The sequence below is a fragment of the Charadrius vociferus genome, unplaced genomic scaffold (genome assembly GCF_000708025.1).
Source record: "Charadrius vociferus isolate BGI_N301 unplaced genomic scaffold, ASM70802v2 scaffold304, whole genome shotgun sequence".
Taxonomy (NCBI): Eukaryota; Metazoa; Chordata; class Aves; order Charadriiformes; family Charadriidae; genus Charadrius; species Charadrius vociferus.
Window position 1 is genome coordinate 596,713 of NW_009648042.1, and position 18,941 is coordinate 615,653.

Below are 18,941 nucleotides of genomic sequence, written 5' to 3' on the forward strand. Positions count from 1 at the left end.
GGAGGGCACAAGCCTCTCCCACATCGGTGTCAAGAAGGTTGCCAAGTGCAACCACATATTTTGAAAATTGGGGAAGTGGTTTCTCTTTAATCAGATAAGCCAGAAGTTCAGAGTGATTTTTCACTAATTAGTTTAATAGCACTTACATTAGAAGACTGCAAATCAGGCAGAAAGCATAATTTAGAGTATTTGAAAGATGTCCTGCTATTACAAGACCTCTCCAGCATAGTAATGGTTCTGTTTTGTTTCCTTACAGGTTAAACATATTGCTGGCTGGTATGAACCCCTTCTATTTCCACGCAGTGAATGTAATTTTACATTGTCTAGTGACTCTTGTGCTGATGTACACTTGTGACAAAGCTGTGTTCAAGGACTGTCGACTTGCTTTTGTCACGGCGCTGTTCTTTGCTGTGCATCCCATTCACACCGAGGCTGTAAGTATGCGACACAAAAAAGAACGGTGACACAAAAGCTAAAAATAAATGCATGCTTTAAATTTTATTTTTTTTTAAAGAAACCTCTGAGTCATACAGAATATGGTACTTGTGATTTTTGCTGTGGAGGAGCAAAGGTGAGAATATACTATATTTAAAATAATTTGCAGGAGTCATTAAGAAAAAAGTGTATTCATACTTGCCATCTTTCTGCTCCGGTGCTAAATTCTAATTGATGGTCCTAATCAGTGATGCCAGGAATAAATGGACAGTCATTCAGCTGATGAAAGTGTCGAATCTTCTGAAACCAAAGACCTTGGTGAGGCCACGCTCTCCTGCTGGGACATTGTTGCATGCCTTCAGTCATCTCCTATAGCCATCAATTTAAGGGAGAAAAAGTGAAGGGAGCATTAGTGTGTATTCTGGAGGGGATCGCTAAGATAGAGGTGATGTGACCCGTAGATTAATTTATATTGATTTCAATTAAAAGCCAGGAGTATCATCGTCAGAAAAAACTTGTTAGCTTAATAAACACCATGGTAAGTTTACAGAGGAACAGCTCCTCGTGGACAGTTTTCTGTTTGTTATAAGGAAACATTTATAGACATAGCCACGCTAAAACTGCAGTCTGTTACTGTGGGGAGGTACGTCTGTAGATAAAATGAGTCTTCCGCCTTTGAGGAGGAAATGTAATGCCTAGCTATCCCTACTTAAAAAAATAAAAGCACTCCTTAGCTGAGATACCATTGACATCACACGCTCTCCTTACGAGTCTTTGTAAATGAGTGAGGGAAATACGGCTGCTGCGGCTGAGAACTTTTGAGGAGAGATTACCTTAGTAACAAAAAGCCACGAGCTTTACAGTTACTCCCTGTGCTGTCTTGTGTGAACTAATCAGCCAGGCTCCTTTTGATAATACAGCTTTATATTATAAGGGAGGTTTTAGAAGAGGCACTCTTTGAATTTATTTTTGTCTGGGTCAGAACTTAAAAAGGTTAAAATAAATGCCAGAGCGCTGAATATAGCTTAATTATGTAATCTCAAAAGGGGCGAAATTTCAAAGGGCCTTTTATTTGCTTTATGGGCAATTTTTAGATCTTTATGAAATGCAATATTGAAATAGTTTGTAGAAAGAATGTTTATACATTCTTCTCCAGTATTCCCTTTCTTACAAAAAGACTTGGTTAATCAATATGTAGAAAAAGATCTCATAAACTCAGATTGTTTGGAAAGAGAATAAATGACATACCACTCTACCACTTCTTGTTGATAAAGTTCATTCAAATATTAATTATTAACTCATTCCTATATAATAAATCTTCTTCAAAGAGTTGCTCTTTCATTAGTCTTTTTCTTTAACAAATCTCAGTTCTGGGAGTTGGATGTGCTTCTCATTTGAGCCTTATACAAAATTAAAGCAGATCCCTAAAACTGGCATTTCTCTATGCAACTGTATTAATATTTTAGTAAGTAAGTAAAGAGTGACATAACTGTTGGCTTACTCATGTGTTTTGCCAGTTGAGAAATGCAGCAGACAGAACTGAGCATATCCTACACTAACCAAGTAACATTTCGGTATATTGAGGAATGATAACAATGAAAGATAAAAAGGTTAAAATAGTAGCAGTTAGCATGGATTGTTGAAACAGTCACTGAACGCACGTGCCTTTTTATATATATGCTTTTACACCCGTGTGTCTCTTTTTCTTTTAGGTTACAGGTATAGTAGGCAGAGCGGATGTCCTCGCCTGTCTACTCTTTCTGTTGGCTTTTCTCTCCTATAATAGGTATGGATCTTTCCTATCAGTTGCGATAATATCGTGAGATGCTCTAGTCTGGGGAGGAGACGAAGGAGAAACCTGTCAGTTTTCAGTTGCTGTTGGCAGAGGTGGTTTCCCCAGCACTGCCGCGTGGAAGTGCCCTGGCCCCTGCTTTCAGCCCCTGTGCCAAATGCGTGACGCTTATGAGGACAAATAAACATCAAAAGAGAAGTCAACATTTAAGGTCCCCTCTTCCATTGACATTACAGCTGACCATACACTAGAGCAGGGCTTGTAGAGCTAAAATTTACAAAGAAATGTTTTCAACTGAAGGCAAATTGTCTGTATGTAGAGTGAAGGATGGACGCGTGCCTGCCTTTGAAATATGTGCTGTGACTTGTGGCGCTCTGAAATACCTGGTCTGGGAGAGTTAAGGATTTTGTATAGACCATTAGTCATCCTTTTCAGATGAGAACTTGGCACCGTTTGCTGGTCTGTGCCCTAAAACTGTGACTGAACAAGTATAGATAAAGAAATAGCTTTACTCGGATGGGGTTTTTGCCCCTTCTACATTGTTATTTCATGTAGGAATAGCACCATGTCACCATGGCCACGTGGAGAAGCTGCTTATATCCATCCCTCTTGGGCTGTTTGCTACAAATCCGCACAGCTTTTTTTCATCAGAAGGTTTCAAAGGTGTAAAACTGGTAGTCACCCTGCAGGAATCAGCTTGTCTGGTTTTTGGTTCTTTCTTACCTTCTTCCCTCTCGTACCTGCTTGCTGCCCAGTCTAGGAGCAATTAGGACACATCTTTGACTCCAGGGGAGTGTGGGTGGGATGCAGGAATTTTTGCATAATGCATAACGCATTTTGTCACATAAGGAGAATTAAGCATGTGCATTCTAGATGACGGAAAGCAGGTGTTTTTCTGCCCTTTCTGTCTTTGTACTTACTGCCTTCCTCTGACTGTTCCAAGTCCACTTTATCTTGCTGCTTGGCTCTTTTTCCCTCCTCTGCTCAAATTCTTGGTGCGCCTCTCAATATTTGTCTTTTCCTTTCCTGTCCTGTGTCTAAACCTTTCCTCGTTTCAGTGAACAGTGTAGATGGTTCATGTCACTACCGGCATCTTACGGAAAAGTGTCTCAGTATTTTTGTGAAGTAGTAAACATGAAAATAACTGAGAAGTTAAAATATTTATGTCAAATCTATTTTTCAGGAGTGTGGATCAGCTTTATGTTGGGGAACATTTCCCTCCCACTGCCTCCCCATTCTTTTTGCTGCTTAGTTTATTCCTTGGGACGTGTGCAATGCTGGTGAAAGAAACTGGAGTCACTGTGTTTGGCGTGTGCTTGGTTTATGACTTCTTTTCCCTCTCCTGCAATGGACTCAAACTGTAAGTAACTTGCTATGCTTGCTGTGCTTCTCAAGTGTTGCCACCTGTGTCTGTAAAATAGATGTTATTATATACAGCACTGTGGGAGACGGACTTGCCCCGCTGAATTAGATGGCACACATTTGACAGATTTGGAGGGCACCAAGGTTTCATTCTGTTGGGTTTTTTTTTGGTTTTGTTTTGTTTGTTTGTTACTCTATTGCTGCCCGATAACTTTTCCTGGGTAGATAGACCAGACGTGAAGAACAGACCTCCAAAATTCTCAGTTCACCCTGGCGAGACTAACATTTATTTTTTCTGTGGGAGCTCTGACTGAGGCATCAACATTTTTAAATTTCTCTGGTGTAACTCCTCCCATTTGCAATGTCTGCTTGATTATTCAGTCACGATGCCATGGTTGTAGAAATACCATATGAAGCTTAGTAGTAAAATCAGGTTTGATCCTTTCTGTCCTTACAGAATGGAAAAAGAGGGAAAATATCCAGCTGCTTCTGGAATAATTGGAATAATTAGCCGTTCTCAGCAGTCACTGGAGAAAAAATCAAATACTTTGAAGTTTGTATGCCTCACCCACTTAGTGCCACAAATAACTATGCTATTCTGTATCTCCACTGAAAGGTGGTAGTCTTTTGTTTGATAGAAGCTGGTTTTTATCCATTGCTCTCCCAAACCATACCTAGTGCAGATCTATCGAGGAGTGAGCGTAAGAGCTTACCGCCACTGAGAATGGGAGGTCTCGCTCCTGCCATCGCTTCTCTTCTTCCCACCGGTGCTGCCCCATAGGCCCCAGAGCCTGTCACACCCCTGCGTGAGCTACTGTATCTAGGTTATAAAAAAGGACACTGAATTCACGTTTCTGAATTCTGAATTCACGTTTCAGTCGTGAATTAAATCAGTTCCCAAAAGGGTTTAGGGAGTGCCAGAGCTGGCACAATGCGAGAGTGGCAAATGCAGGGAGGAGAGGAGGGACGCTCCTCTTTCAGGAGCATCCTGGCTTCCCTCCCGTTTCAGCCCTTTCTCTAGGTCCTGGTGGGGGATGGACCACATTTCGGGTCCACCTGCCCTCCCTCCGGCCCCTCTAGCGGCACTCTTAGTCAGAGGGCAGGTACGATGGATTGGCAGAGGATTTCTGCTATTTTGATCAGATAAGTCATTTTCAACAGTGTAACTGGTGGACAAGTCACCAGTGAGGACTTTTCTGGGGTCTGACAGTGGGCACACTTGTTAACACCGGCGTTTACAGACTGTCAGGTGTGTTCCAGGAGCTGCCTGGCTAAAGGTAACACAAATGTTAATTAATCAAGGGAAATCTGTGCCCTCCTCCTTCGCCCTCCCCTCAATCTCACCTTTCCTGTAGGTTGACATTCCAGTGGCCTCTACAGGTTATTTCTTTGCCTCAGTGGCATCCAGTTGCCCAGATGTGGCAGTTACTTAGCTTGCAGGAATGAAGCCGTGTAGTCCAGATGTGCTGCATTTTCGTATTTGCTCTGGTTGCATGGTTTGTGCACTTTTCTGTTTGTGCTGCTCAGGATTTTATGACTGTATTTGCCTTTTTTTAGGGGGCAGCAGAAAAACAGCAGCCTTCTATATGCTGCTGAAACTCATCTCCTCCTGCTCCTTCCTCTGACCTGTACAGATTTGTTTGCTGTTTAAACAAGGCAGAACACCAATTATTTTCTGCAGCAAAAAATTAGGAATGGCACCATATTCTTACTCACAGTGCTTCCCATCTTACCAGAGGTCCAGAGAACAGCTTGATACAGGAGTGTTCATCTTCTGTTGCTGTCGGGTTTCTTCCTCTGCATCTAGTTAGGAACTAATAAATCCCGTCCTCCCAGCACATAAAGGCTTTGTATTTCGGATTAAATAAAATGTTGTCTCTTGTAGTTAGATACCATGTTGTGCTGTTTTCATAATGTTCAACCTTTTGATAAGTGAACGTGAAAAATAAAAAAAGATTTTTATTTTTCCTTTTCTTTCTCTATTTATCCTTTTCTATTTATTTCTATTTATCTTTTCTATCTTCTCTATTTATCCTTTTCTTCCCCCTCTTCACCTTCCCTCCCCCCCCCCCCCCCTTTTTTTTTTTCTGCATGTGTAATCAGGAGAAATGGGGGGATCCACCCAAGACCTGCCCGGCAGCCCGCTGCTTCTCCCTCTGCCTCGCTGCACGTCCCTCCGGCTGGCCGGGAGAACGGGAAGCATCGCTTTCCTCACCGGGGCACCTGGAGCTCCTGCCACCCGGCATCAGCCGAGCATCAGCGGAGCGGTGGCCTTTCTGTGCCCAGCAAAGCCATGTGGGCCATTCGGAGGTACTGCCACTCTGCTGTGGTTTAGTTTGCAGCGGGATGCTACCTTAAAACGTCAAGTCATTCACTTTGTTGTAGCTGTTTTTATTTTGAAATGTGCTGAGGGAAGAGAGAAGGTGGAAGGAGGGTTAAGGGAAGAAAGAGGAGGGAATCAAAAAGTGCATTTCTTCTGCTTAGGAAGAGGAGAATATCTGAGGACTGTCCATGTCCTGAGACTTTCTATCCTAATACGGTATTGGTAGGCAATGCTCTCTTTCCCGGCTTCTCCATGGAGAAAGCCAAAACTGTAATGCTGGTTTGAATGGGAAGAGGGGGAACATGTGCATGTATACAGTAACGCCTGTAGTGAGGCAAGTGGAGCGTGAGCAGGGCGTTATGTGATATTACTATATATCTATATCTAAACCTGCCCGTGCATCTAATTTCTGCATGTGAGTATACATACATACATAGAGGGGTGTGTGTATATACATATTTATGTAAATATATGAAAACAGGGGTGATGGCCGCTTTTACTTTATGCCTAAGAATGTACATATAAAGGTGAGGGTTGGGCTCGGGCAACAACAGAAGGATTTTCACCGCTCATGTCCGGTGTTCTTGGCATGTTCATAGTGTACCTCACTGGGGAAGGGTGAGCTCTGCAATAACTCAGGGCCACGCACTGGCACGGCACCAGCGCTTGGCACCGTTATTCCTGTGGAACAGCAGCGAGTTACTAAGAGTGTTTAAGGGGGTGTCACTCAGCAGCCACCCCAGGGGTCTGTGCCAGCGTGTGAGGTTTTTTTCTCTTTTTAACCTTGACCTTTGTACAATCTCCCTGGTAGGCCTTGCCCAGCTTGCTGTTTGTCGCTGACTTTTGGTTTTAACTACAGAACACTCACAGCGTGATTTAATTTGGAGACCTGTAATAATGAATTGCCCCACACTACCTATTCCTTGGAGAAAGTGTTTTGCTCCGTAAATAGATCAGGAATTACCTGCTGCAGTTCTGTGATCATTTAATGTCTGGCACCTGAACCAGCCCCATGCAGCACTCCCGAAACCTAGGGGAGGGAGTGCTTTATTCCCACATAACACCCCTCGTTAATCGGTTCAGTAGGAGCTGTTTGTTTGTTGTGGGTTTTTTTGTTGTTTGTTTTAAATAATCGTCTTGCTGCTTCAGTATTTATGGCATATAGGCATTACGTGAGATCTGTAATTTCTTAGATCAGAGTCTGTTGCCTTTACCTGTAGTTTAAATGGTTGAACCCACTCGAGAGCTTTGGCCCTGCAGGTGTTTTTTCTGGTTGGTCTGACTTGGGGATGCTTGGGGTTTTGGTTTTGTTTTTAGCAAGGAGGGGAGCGGGTTTAGTCGTGTTGCCTCTCCGTGGGAATCTGTGACACAAAACTGGTAAGGAAGTCAAGGCTTTTTGGAGTGGGTTAGTGCTAACTGCTGCAGTACAGAGACTTTTCTGGCTCGTGGGTACAACTTCTAAAGTTGTTGGTTTGAATTTATTTCTTCTCCTGTATCCTCAATGATACTTTTTCTGGGTATATAGGAAATGAGTAGCACGATTATAAAGCGTGGGTAACCCTGGTTCTGTCTGATACGCCAGGCCAGAACGGGCTGTCCAAAAGCCTCGTTTAACGTCTTGTCTCTAACATTTAAGACCTGGTGGGGAGGAGTAACCTGAGCACAACGCTGGTGCAGCTGCTATTCGTGGCCTTTGCTCTCTCCACATTTCTCTCAATGCTTTTGTTCTCTTTGATACTTGTACTTGTTTCCATTTTCCCTGATGGATAGAATGGTGGAGGGTATCAATATAAAATATGTCTCCTGTCTTGCTGCATCTTCTTCTTCCTTGTTTCTTTTACCGCTGTTTCTTTCTTTCTTCCTACTGCTCCTTTCCCCCCTCCTTTACTTTGTACTTTTTCCAGACACCCTCGCTCTGCCCCTGCTTTTGGGAACGTCCCTCACTTACACCGAGGGAAAGCCTCTGGCTTTCCAGCCTCTGCAGGAGAGGCTGCAGGAGTTGTGTTGGAGAGACAGTGGACGTGGAATGGCTTCAGAAGGAACTCGTCCACGCTGCCAACTGGCATTTGCTTTTCGGCAGCTGCCTCTTCAAGTGTTGTAAAGGATTTCTGCACATGGCAAATCAAGCTCTGCATGTACATAGCTGCTTTTTTTTTTTCTCTTTTTTTTTTTTTTTAAAAAAAGAAGGGGCTCTCATGCTGTAAGCTGCTGAGCTACTCTTTTCAAGTGACTGACTGTGTGCAACGCACTTGCAACAGACTGCTGTGTGATGGTTTGCTGTGGGATGGCCAAAGTAGAGCTGGCTGGGACCCAGTGGCTGAGAGGGAAGCCTGCTGCTGCACATCTGTGTGAGAGTTGTGCCCGAGAGCCATGGGGGAAAGCCTGGGATGGGTTGATGGATGCTGCTTTGAAAGAAACTTCTCTAAAACACTGTTGGCAACCTTCTTTGCTAGCTTTTTCCTTGCTCCGAATTCCTGTTTCCTCTGAAGGGCGGGATAAGGTCGGATAATTTCTTGTTGCATGGAATGACAGCCTCATACATAGAGCCTGGGTGATTTGACCAGTGCCTGCTTGTCTAATGACAAAGTTTGCTAGTCACTATAAAGAATGAATGTGCTGCTACAGTATTTGTAATTTCAAGAGATCTCGGTTCTCAACCATGTGGAGCATGCCTGCAGTAGTATGGAACAGCAAGATTAAATGTGTGGCAGCTCACTGACTCTCAAAATGACGCTCACATCACCTGGAGGTCTGTGAACCACTGCCTGATTGTGCAACTGCAGTTTTACCCTTACTCCCATTTGCTGACTCCTCTCACAGGACAAATTAAAATAGTTAAAATACTTTCTGTACACAGTCCTTCTCTAGTGCTATTGGCATATTGTATGATATGAAGTAGGAAGAACTGAAGGCAATTGCTCTATTAAAATACAATCCACCTTTAAAAAAAAAAAGTAAATCCTTGCTGTAGCTGAAAAAAGTATGAAGAAAAAAAACCTGAAGTTGCTGTCAAATATACAAAATTAATTACAAAATTTCTCCTCTGTAATGGAAGTTTCTCTGACTCATGTAGGTCTCCGTCCTGGCAAAAGGGAGGGGAAAAGATTTTAAATATTTAAAAAACTCCAAAAGTTGGAGGGCAGATTGGGCATAGTGAAGTAGCTTCAAGTACCTTATCTAGTGCACCAAGTTGATAGTTGCAAAGTCTTCATTAGAATAAAATAGTTGTGCACTGCTTAATCTGTACTTTTAAGTACTTGTAATGTGATTAATTAGGTTTCTATTTAATAATAACAACTTATTATGTACATTGCTACTAGAGCTAACTGGAAAATGCAGGAAAATGTAATGGAGGAGTTAAGGGAATCAGTCTAATTAGCAGTAACTGGAGCTAGTTATGTAAATTCTTGGTGCAGAGAGATTTCTGTTCTTTATTGGCACTTGCTCTTATCTTTAGCTATCCAGTGAATGTGTGGGTTGCAGTCCTAGGTGCCTTCAAGAGTAAGGAATGAGTTAGTCTGTATAAAATTGTAGGTTTTATCACCACGATTTATTGCAATTTTGGGGGATGCTGGCGTGTACTACTGAAATGAAGTAACTAGGAACTCTTAAGAGTTTGAACCATCTCCCCGAGTTTTAAGACCTGAAGGAGGCTTGTGACCATACGCGCCCTCCCATGTGACACAAATGGAGAAGGGCAGACAGGAGCTTTCATGTCAGGTTTGTATTTCTGTTTGGGGTAAGGCCAGGGCTTCAGTGCTTTCACTATGATGGTGCAGTATACATATACGTGTCCTATTAAAAAGCAATGTTGGTGCCAACTCCTCATTGCTCACCACAGCAATACTCTGTTAAATCCATGAATACGTTTAACAAGGATGATATATGTAAAACAAGACCCTTGTGCAACCCGTGTCCATAGTTATTGTTGCTCATTCTCTTTTTCTTGATTTGTTGAACTTTGATCTTTTTTTTTTTTTTTAATTCCAAAGCCACATAGAGTTGTAGTCGTGCCACGTCATTCATGCCTCACACTCGGCATTGCTAAATGCTGTCCAGCCTGTGACCTCCCCGTTATACCACCTTGTCACCCTGATGCTTTTAAGCTTAGTGAGCCTGGGATGAGCCCACAGTCTAAGCTTCAGGCATTCTCGAAAAACAAGACTCCTCAATAGCTTGAATACTTTTGAAACTGAAATCTCTGTTCTCTTTGGTGACCTAGAAACTGATTTTTATTGCATCTGCTCTTGGCGATTTAGCTGGTGAGACTCTTCCCTTAGAATGGACAATAGACCAGTATTTAATGCTGCCATTTTTCATCTACATGAACCGTTGTAATAGTTTTGTGTGTGTGTGGTTTTTTTTTTACTTTTTTTTCTGAGTGACAGAATGAGAAAAGATGCAGGTGTACTTGGAGCTGTGCCCAACAGCATGGCTTTAAATCGCTGTGTACCCGCAGAGGAGAGTGAGGGAGCTTGCTACTTGTTACCACTGTGGGATCCAGGCACAAAACCCCATTGATCCAGAATTCAATGAAATCCTCAAGGCTATAGCAGGGATAAATGTGATCTGATGACTAAACCAGCAGCAACGTTGCTTCCTTTTGCAGTAGGAGAGGAAGGAAAATGGAAACGCTCTGCAGAAGGCGGTGCATTCCAGGGATGGCTGCGCTGGCCCGAAGGCTGATATACTATGAGGGAAAGTATGTTGAGGTCATAACGTATCTTCCCTGTGTCCCCACACAGCATGCGTGCTCAGTGTTTGAGCTGAAACAGATGCTCTTCTCCAGCATGGAGGAAGAACGGAGGGAGTAGGGGGAGAAAAATGCCAGAGCACGTAACCTGCGATGACGTAGCAATCACTTGGGTGTTGATTTGGCTTTTTCTCACTAGGTGCTTCTATTTCCAATTCTTGTGTAGCAATGATATTTATTTTTTTTTTATCTAACTTGACAGTATAGCACATCTCTGCTTTAACGTGAAATTCCTGTTCAAAAAGCAGAAGTTTCAGCTGCATTTCTAACGCTTCCCCTCGCCACACAGTGTAACGCTACTTCCTAGATTCACAACTGACATAGGCAGAGCAGTGTGACTGGTTTCCCAGATATGGTATTTCATGCGTGCAAACTTTACCTTTTCTTGAATTTGTTAGAGGGAGTTTTTTAGCAAGGTGTGGCTCAGAATATGAAACTGCCTGGGTTATAGAAGGAGGAGGAAGGCGTTTTCTATTAGATTTGGTACAACTTAAACTTCTGTAAGTTGTTCTTAGTTGCACTAGCCCTGAAGGTCAGTGGTGGTTACGTTCATGCACAGAGTACAGCAGTAAAAAGCACTGCACGCCTCTGCGAAAACACAAAGGTGACTATTATTAATGTATTATTTTGGTCTGGAGCAAACATACAACAAAAGAAAAACCTGGATACTTGACACTGGCCTAAAAGGTCCTTGCCTTTGCAAACACCACACCGTTAGTGGATAAATTCCAAGACAGTAGTGTGGTTTGGGATTCAGCCTGTGGTGAAAAAGGTCTGGGAGTCTGGCAGTCAAAATGATTTTTTTCTCTAGGAAAGCAAAATGAGTAACCCAGAGCATAAAGCAACAGAGCCAGCCTAGGCTTTGCCCGCCCTTCCTCTCTCAGTGGTGATCTCCTGAGGGTTGTGGGGTTTTGAAAACAAAGGAGCAAGCTCCTAGCCTGCGATGCTCTGAGCAATGATTGGTGTTGGATTGCCTCCCTGTGAAAGGAGAGAAAAGGATTCGTCACTAGCCGTAGGCTGATTTTTTGGGGAATTGATGTTTAAAGTTGAACTGATGACGCAATTTCACCCCGAAAGACAAGTAGGACCCTGAGTCCCAAGGCCTAGGAAGGCACAGTGTGTGCTGAAAGATGATGGATTAGGTAAGTGTCATAGTTATCCTGGTAACTATGGGATGCTTCTTCTGTGGTGTTGCAAGCTTTATTTAATTGTAGCAAATTTGCTGAGGCTCTGCCATTCCTAAAATTCCTGCTATTTAGTAAGCTTAAGTTATGAATGAAATTCAGCCCTCTTTGGGGTGGTGTATTGCAGAGGTGGTTTTGTCCTGTGGTTTACTATTCTCTGAGCTAAGTTCTTTCGACCATTTTTCCATTGTGAGTCTGAGCAATAGCTCTAGCTACTGCTGTGTCAGTGTCCTGGCTTGTCAGGAAATGCTCACTAGCAATAATGCATGAATCTTCTTCTCCTTCGCCTGCAGTCAGTGATAATATTTATTGTCATGCTCAGATGGTACCTGAGGCCGCTAGAAGGCTCTGCTAGAGTCTAGAAACACATGAGAGGTGGATGCCCCTATGCTTAAAGCCTTGGATTCAGCCAAGGATTTATGTGCTCTGGCCTGTGACTGTCTTCCAGAGAACCCTTGTGTAATCTTGGGAAAAATAATTACATCTCTCTGTTCCCATGGCGTGTGCTGGAAGATGAAGCGCAGTAATGCACGCTGCTTTTCCACCTCCTTTTGTGCGATATGGTTGTTGTTTTAAGACTCCCCCCCAAAAAAGCCAAGGACTCTCTCTCTCACGCTCGTGGTATTATGTGTCTTAACCTTTGAAATCTGCAAGTGCTGTTTCAGTACAAGTAACTGAACTTACTGCTTGCTAACTAAAGTTTATTTAAAAACAGCACCACTTTAGTGTGGTGATGACTAATGTTGCATGCACACACAAAAAGACATGTTTAGACATCATTAGGTTGCAACATTATGCCGTCACCAGGTAAGAAAGGCCTGATTTAATTTTGGCCCGTTTGTGTTATGACAGTCTTTATTTACACTATCACATACCATCTTTTTCTGCATGATCCCTGCTCTCTTCATTACCCAGAATGAATGGTGGTCACTTGATGAGCAACTACTCATTTTTTTTTTGTTTCTTCCTTGTCCCGAGCATGGCCCCATGCCCTACTTACTTCATGGTATTCAGGTCCTGCTCTGAGACAGATTAATTTATTCTCGATAATTTCTCTGTGTACAAACTACTGAGTACTGGTATTTCCTTGCAGTTTGTTGCTTCAGTCTGTAATCTTCTAAAGTACTTTTGGCATAGTTTCTGGGTGTGTAATTTCCTTGCTTTTCAAAACAAAGAAGGTGAACAGCCAGAAATTGTAGAGTGGGGAGCCACAGGGCTGTGAACTGTTGGACTGAAACCTTTGGATCCACCTCATTGACATCTGCCGCACGAGGCAGCAGACTAGTTGGTGGCAGCAGTAGCAAGTGCTCTGTAGGAGTCAGTATTAAGAGACGGGGGACTTTCCCCTTAGATATTTGCTGACAGGGGAGGCATGATGACATGATGTTCCCTTCCAGGCTCAGAGAGGAATAAACCGCAGCACGTGCAGCTTCTTCTGGCAGCCCCTTCCTTCCTCTCTCCCCAGTTTGTTGTCCTGCCCTGTCTACTCCAGCCCGCCCTCATCTCTTCTCTTGCTTGCTTCTCCTTAGGCATTTAATTGCTTCTAATCTTTGCTCCTCAGGCTTTGCCTTTTGCATCTTGTTGCTATCCCCAAAAGTGATAAACTCCCCCTCCCAGGGTCCCTCCTGTACTCCCAGCCCCAAAGTCCTTTCCCAGCCAGTTCAAGGGCCCCCACCTACGTCCTCGTACTGCGTATGGCATCGTCCACGTGCTCCCTGCTCCTCCAGCCTCGCAGGTTCAGTCTCCTGCTGTGGGAGCTGCGCCCAGCTAGGGTGCAGGTCCCTCTGGGGCTTTCCTCTCAGACCCTATCTCTCCGCACTCGCCATCTCTTCGCGCCCCTCTTCTCTTTCTCCCTGCTTTGTGGGTTCGGCTCTCCTCCGCCCCATACCAACATTGGGAGTTTTCCCGGTGCTTTGCTGCCTGGGTTTGGGGAGGAGGGAGCGTGGAGAGCCCCGGCGGAAGGCAGGAGCCTGCTCTGCTCTGGTGCTCCGCGCGGCGCAGAGCCACGGTTGCTTGTGCTCTTGGCGTATTTGTGCATGGCAAAGCAGGGACCTGTGCAGGTGGTTATTAGAACAGAAGAGGCTCAGGTTTAAATTTGACTTCCTTCGTTGGATCAGTTTAGCGGCTTTTCTGGGTGGTGTTTTTTGTCTTGAGGTACGGAAAAAAACACCTCTCTCTCTCTTTTGAAATCCTTCTAGAAAGACGGTGGAAAGGAAATAACATCCCCTGGACTATTAATGTGTGGCAGTATCAAGAGGCCCTGTTTATTTCACTAAACAGCAAATAAACTTGAGTAGTTTGGCTTCATTTACATCAAATATCAGAAAAAAGGGAGAAGACTGAGTCTGATGTTATTTTTCTTAGCTGATGATGACTTAACATGTTTTAGCTATTTTTTGTTGTTGGTTTTTTTTTAGGAAAGACTTTTTAGTCTGTTATAGATCCTTTAAACTTTCATTTAGTCCATGAAAATCCATTTTTGTGAAGTCATATGTGAAGACTATGCCTGGGACAATGAACCACACTGCACAAAACAGAATCAGGAGGAAAAATTAACGCCTGTTTTTTGGTTTGTCTTCCCCCCTTGTCTGTGTGTCGCCCCCCCCCATCTTGTGAAAGATGCTGATCGCTTATTCATTCATGTGCAGAGGAAGCGTCGTTTCTTTTTTTCTCTCTCATTAGTAGGAGTTGCGTTTAAGCCTTGCAGTTGCCGTCACTTCATTGTACGTTGGCCTCTTCTGTTCCCTATGTTGCTAATTGGAAATCCCTAATTTGTAGGTGCAGTCTATGTGTCCCAGAGCTGACTCACAGGAGGCTCTGTTCATTCCCTTTACTTTACAGGACTGCCTTTCTATTCACAGTTCATGGCAGTCTCATTAAAGCAGCGTTTGAAATAGCAGTGTGCCCGTGTTCATTGGCTTTCTCTGAAAGCCCTGTAAACCAGTGTCAAGGAATTAACTGTGGCTGAGAAACAGAAAAACTTCAATGGCTTGCCAGGTCATTTTCCTTGCAGTAAATCTGGGTTAGTTTGACACAGAATGGGATTTTAGTCACCCAGGAAATAAAAACAAAACAAACCAAAACACCTGAAGATAGATGATGCCTGGATTATTGCAGGTGTTTCCCTGGAGCTAATCTAATTGAACAGTTTCTCTCTTACATCTTTGACTTCCAGGCACATTTTTGGACTTGTAGCGGAAACCTTTAGACTGTTCTTGGGAGTGAAGAATTCAGCTGTAACTACTTACCTCATTAATGACTGATGCTTTCCAAGCTGGTCCATGTCTCCTTTGTGAACCTGGTAATCACAGCATGTATTAAGAGAAGGGCAACAGGCTCTCAGCGCTAAGTTACGTGGCTTTAGGTTTTCACAGGCTGATACAAGCAATCATTTGTTCAAAAACATGAGGACGCCAACCTCATCAAACATGACTTTAGGTGGATGGTTCCAGTTGTGTGATTAGCGTTACTTGGATTTTTTTTTTTAATTTGAAGTAGCTGTTGAGATTTAATATTTGGTTTAAAAAGACAGAATCTGTTAGCGTGTCTAATGCTTCTCCCGTCCTTCCTGCATGCTTTCCAAGATGAATAGATCCTTCCCTGACTACAAACTTAATCTTCAACTTAATCTAAAGAAGAGGAGTAGTAAATCCACTTTCACATTTCTAATTCAGTTATCCCAATATCCTTTTCCAACTAGTGCATTAGAAACCTTAATCCTCTGCTTGGCTTGGAAATGCTGGAACACACATTTCTCTCCCGGCTGCAGATCTTTGAAATGCAGATTGTTTTGTCGCTATTCTTTTAAGCAATTTCCAGAATGTGAATGTCCAGGAAGCTGCAGCGCAGAAGGGACTCTTGTAAATGCATTCCACATTCCCAAACATCCGTGCTGAAGTTCAGATACTGGCTGAAGCGAGCCTTGAAAGACAAGGTTTGCACTTGGGCTGTTGGAACGCTGCTATCGAGTGTTTGCTTTCCAGGTCTGACAGGTCTTGCAGCATCTGGCGACGCTCTGCTTTGCCTTATGAATTCTCATTACCTGCCACAACTGATCGTGGAGCAGCTTAAATGAAAATCTTCTGCTGAAATATGTCGTGGTGGTTGTTGTTGTTTTATTTTTTTAACCTCATTTCTTAAAGTTAGGTTTGGTTGTCTTAAAGTATCACTCTCCTGCTGTCTGGGAAACGCAGTTGTTGCCCCTGTTTAAAGCTTTGGTCGGCAGTGTGTTTGCCATAGGTCCTCTGTTCAGGCTGGGGGCTGAAAGCCTGCCCAAATTTCTCCTTTTGTGACCTATGAATCCCTTGTTTTTGCAAATCAGCTGTAGAATAAGGAAGTACTGAGCATAAAATTTGTACTTTGAAACTAACTAGGCTTGCACTTTCATTGTACTAGTACAGAAAGTATGGAATAAAATACAGTTCCTTTTAATCTGTGAAAGATGCCAAGAAGCCTGCTGGGCATTCATTTTAGAAGAGGAGAATTAGAAGGAAAAAAACTCTTCTCTGTTTTCCATAGAGACTAGGACTTTATTGATTGTTCAAAATAAAGTCCAGGCAAAGAGTAATTATCAGTCAGGGGCGGAAAGGAGAGGGAACATTACATTTATTTCCCTCCCATAAAATGCAGTTCCATCTGATCATACAACACTGTTACGTGTATTGTTCTTGCAAGACCGTGCTAGGAACTTCTGCAGAGACAAAGCTGCTGTAAAATGATGGCCTTCTGTTCTCTTGCAGTATTTTGACATTGCTTGATTTAATTGCATTTACTGGAATCTCCGCCTAATCTCATGACAGCAGCTTGTAATCACTGCTGTGCCTGGGAGTTATCTGTAACTGTTTGAAGCAGAGATGTTTCTTTTGTATTTTGGTAGTAAGCTCAATCAATTCAGTTGTTGTTGTTGTTGTTGGTCTCCCTCTTCTCCCTCCTTCTCTCCAGTGTTAATTATGTCCTGCCTTTATTTCAGAAGATGAATTGCTTAGACTACAAACATTTTTTGGTACGAGCATCAGGAATTTTCATGTTAAGCAAGCTGTCACCTGGTCTGTGATCTAAATGGCTGCTAATGCCAGTCCTTCTACTCTCTCCATTACAGATCAGCATTCCTTTGCTGATCTTGGCTGACTTGCTGTGGATTCATTATCATCACCCTGCTTACGATCCTGAATGGTATCTCCATCATGGAATTACTCAATATGGAAAACCAAATTCTTTCATTCGTTGCCCGTATAAACTTTTGGAGATCGACGGATAACTTTTCACCCAGAAGATGTTTGTTCACACATTTGGTCTAATGCTATGCATGAATATGAATATAGGAATTTTTACATGATATTTCTTCAGGGAAAAAAAAAGAGCTCTTTTTACTTTATATTAGGGATCTCTCTATTCAACTCAGTATATCAATGTAATAGAAGAACATTATGGGAATACCATATCAAATCAGGGGTCCATCCAGCTCTAGTATCTGTTTTCAGATGGTGGTCATTACTAGATGCTTACAGAGAAGAAAAGAATGGGAACAGGGCCAGTATGGGGTTATCTTTCCTCACTGTGCATGCTGAATGTATGCCAGTCAGTGATTTAGAGTCTATGGATCTGGAAGCTTTGTCTGGAGCACTGTGTTTTAGACTCTCCACGGACCTGTCCTCCATGGGGTTGACTAATTCCCTTTTTAGAACCTTTCTCTCCTCCGACTTTGATGACATCTTGTTGCAATGAGTTCTGTGATTTAATTACACACCGTAGGAAGAAGCCTTTGCCTTTGCTTGAAAACTGATAATTTCATTGGGAGCCCTTTGACTTTGTACGATAAGAGGCAGAAAGTAATTTTTCTGGTTCACTTCCCTAAGCCCTTCATAATTTATCGTATCTTTACATGTATTCCTTTTCCAGGGTGGAGAGCCCTGTTCTGTTGAATATCTCCTCATGCAAAAGCTATTCCATGTGTCTGATGAGCCTTATTATCCTTTCCTGTACCTCTTCGATCTCTATTAGATCCTTTGAAAATTGGGCAGAGGCAGAGGAGGTCTCAGAATAACATGCAGTACTCCAGATGCAGGGACACCTTGGATTCTTATTCAGTGTATTATTGTTTCTTGTTTGTGTTCTAAACGTGCTATTCAAAAGTTGTGGTTTTCCGTGCTGATTTATGGCATCATCCTTTTCTTAATGGTATTTATTCTGCTGTTCTGACTGCAGTCTGTGTAGGTAATTGAAATGTACAGTAAAAACCTGAATGGAAAATCTGAGTATCTTTTATTAGCGTATCTTGAATTGTGTGCACTAACTTTGGCTGAAGAGCATCCCGTGACTGCCTGGCCTGTTCCCCATTGAAAGGAAAGGCTGGAGCAAGATGGTGAACTCTGCTAAGTTGGGCCAGGCTGATTTCAGGGCCAGGGAGGGCACCATCAAACTCTGTATCTGCTGTGTCTGGGCCGCAGTTACTTAGATATGGGTTTACAATCTCTCCTCCCTTTCTTAACTGTTATGTGGGGGTGAGTGATAACTCCAAGTAACCTGGCTTGGGCAAAGCTTGTGGGCATTCTCAGAAACCCACTCGTCAAACTGAGTCCTCCTCATTGCGTTTTCTCAACCTCAGCGGTTTTCTCTTCTCTGCGCTGTGGTTACAGTGCGAAGGGGCCGCCCGGGACCCGCGGGGTCTGTGTCCTCTCCGTCCGAGTGTTTATGCTCCGTCAGTGAGGGAGAAACGTTACCCGTCTAAACCAAAGGGTAGAAATTCCCAGTATTTGCCTGAATTCACAAACGAATTCTGACATAAAGCAGAGACTTAATCCAGGATTTCCCAAATCTTCAGTAGATCTACCTCAGCACAAGTCTTCCTATTTTTGCCAGTAAGTTGACAATTTCTCTCTTAAAATTTGCTGAAAAGATAGAGCTGCCTACCCCCCCTCCCCTCTCCTACAAGCTGAAAGTGTCCGGATTTGTTGTTTTTAAGTATGAAGCATCTAGAGCATTTTTAAGTATGAAGTATCTAGACAGCACAAGCCATGATAGCTGCTGTCCCAGGGCCTTCACGTCACTATTTGTTGCGTTATTTACTTTGATCTTGTTTGGCCTCTTGACTCC

General features: G+C 43.1%; 1 protein-coding gene across 1 annotated transcript in view; it reads left to right on the top strand.

Moving 5' to 3' along the window:
* The first annotated feature begins 257 nt into the window (after nt 1–257).
* TMTC1 (transmembrane and tetratricopeptide repeat containing 1) overlaps nt 258–18,941 on the top strand; it is a 134,870-nt gene continuing 116,186 nt past the window's right edge. Inside the window, exons 1-4 of the mRNA XM_009883633.1 lie at nt 258–434; nt 2,148–2,221; nt 3,411–3,587; nt 5,693–5,899. Of these exons, the coding sequence (XP_009881935.1) occupies nt 279–434; nt 2,148–2,221; nt 3,411–3,587; nt 5,693–5,899 (614 nt within the window). The 5' untranslated portion in view covers nt 258–278. The remainder of the gene's footprint in view (nt 435–2,147; nt 2,222–3,410; nt 3,588–5,692; nt 5,900–18,941) is intronic.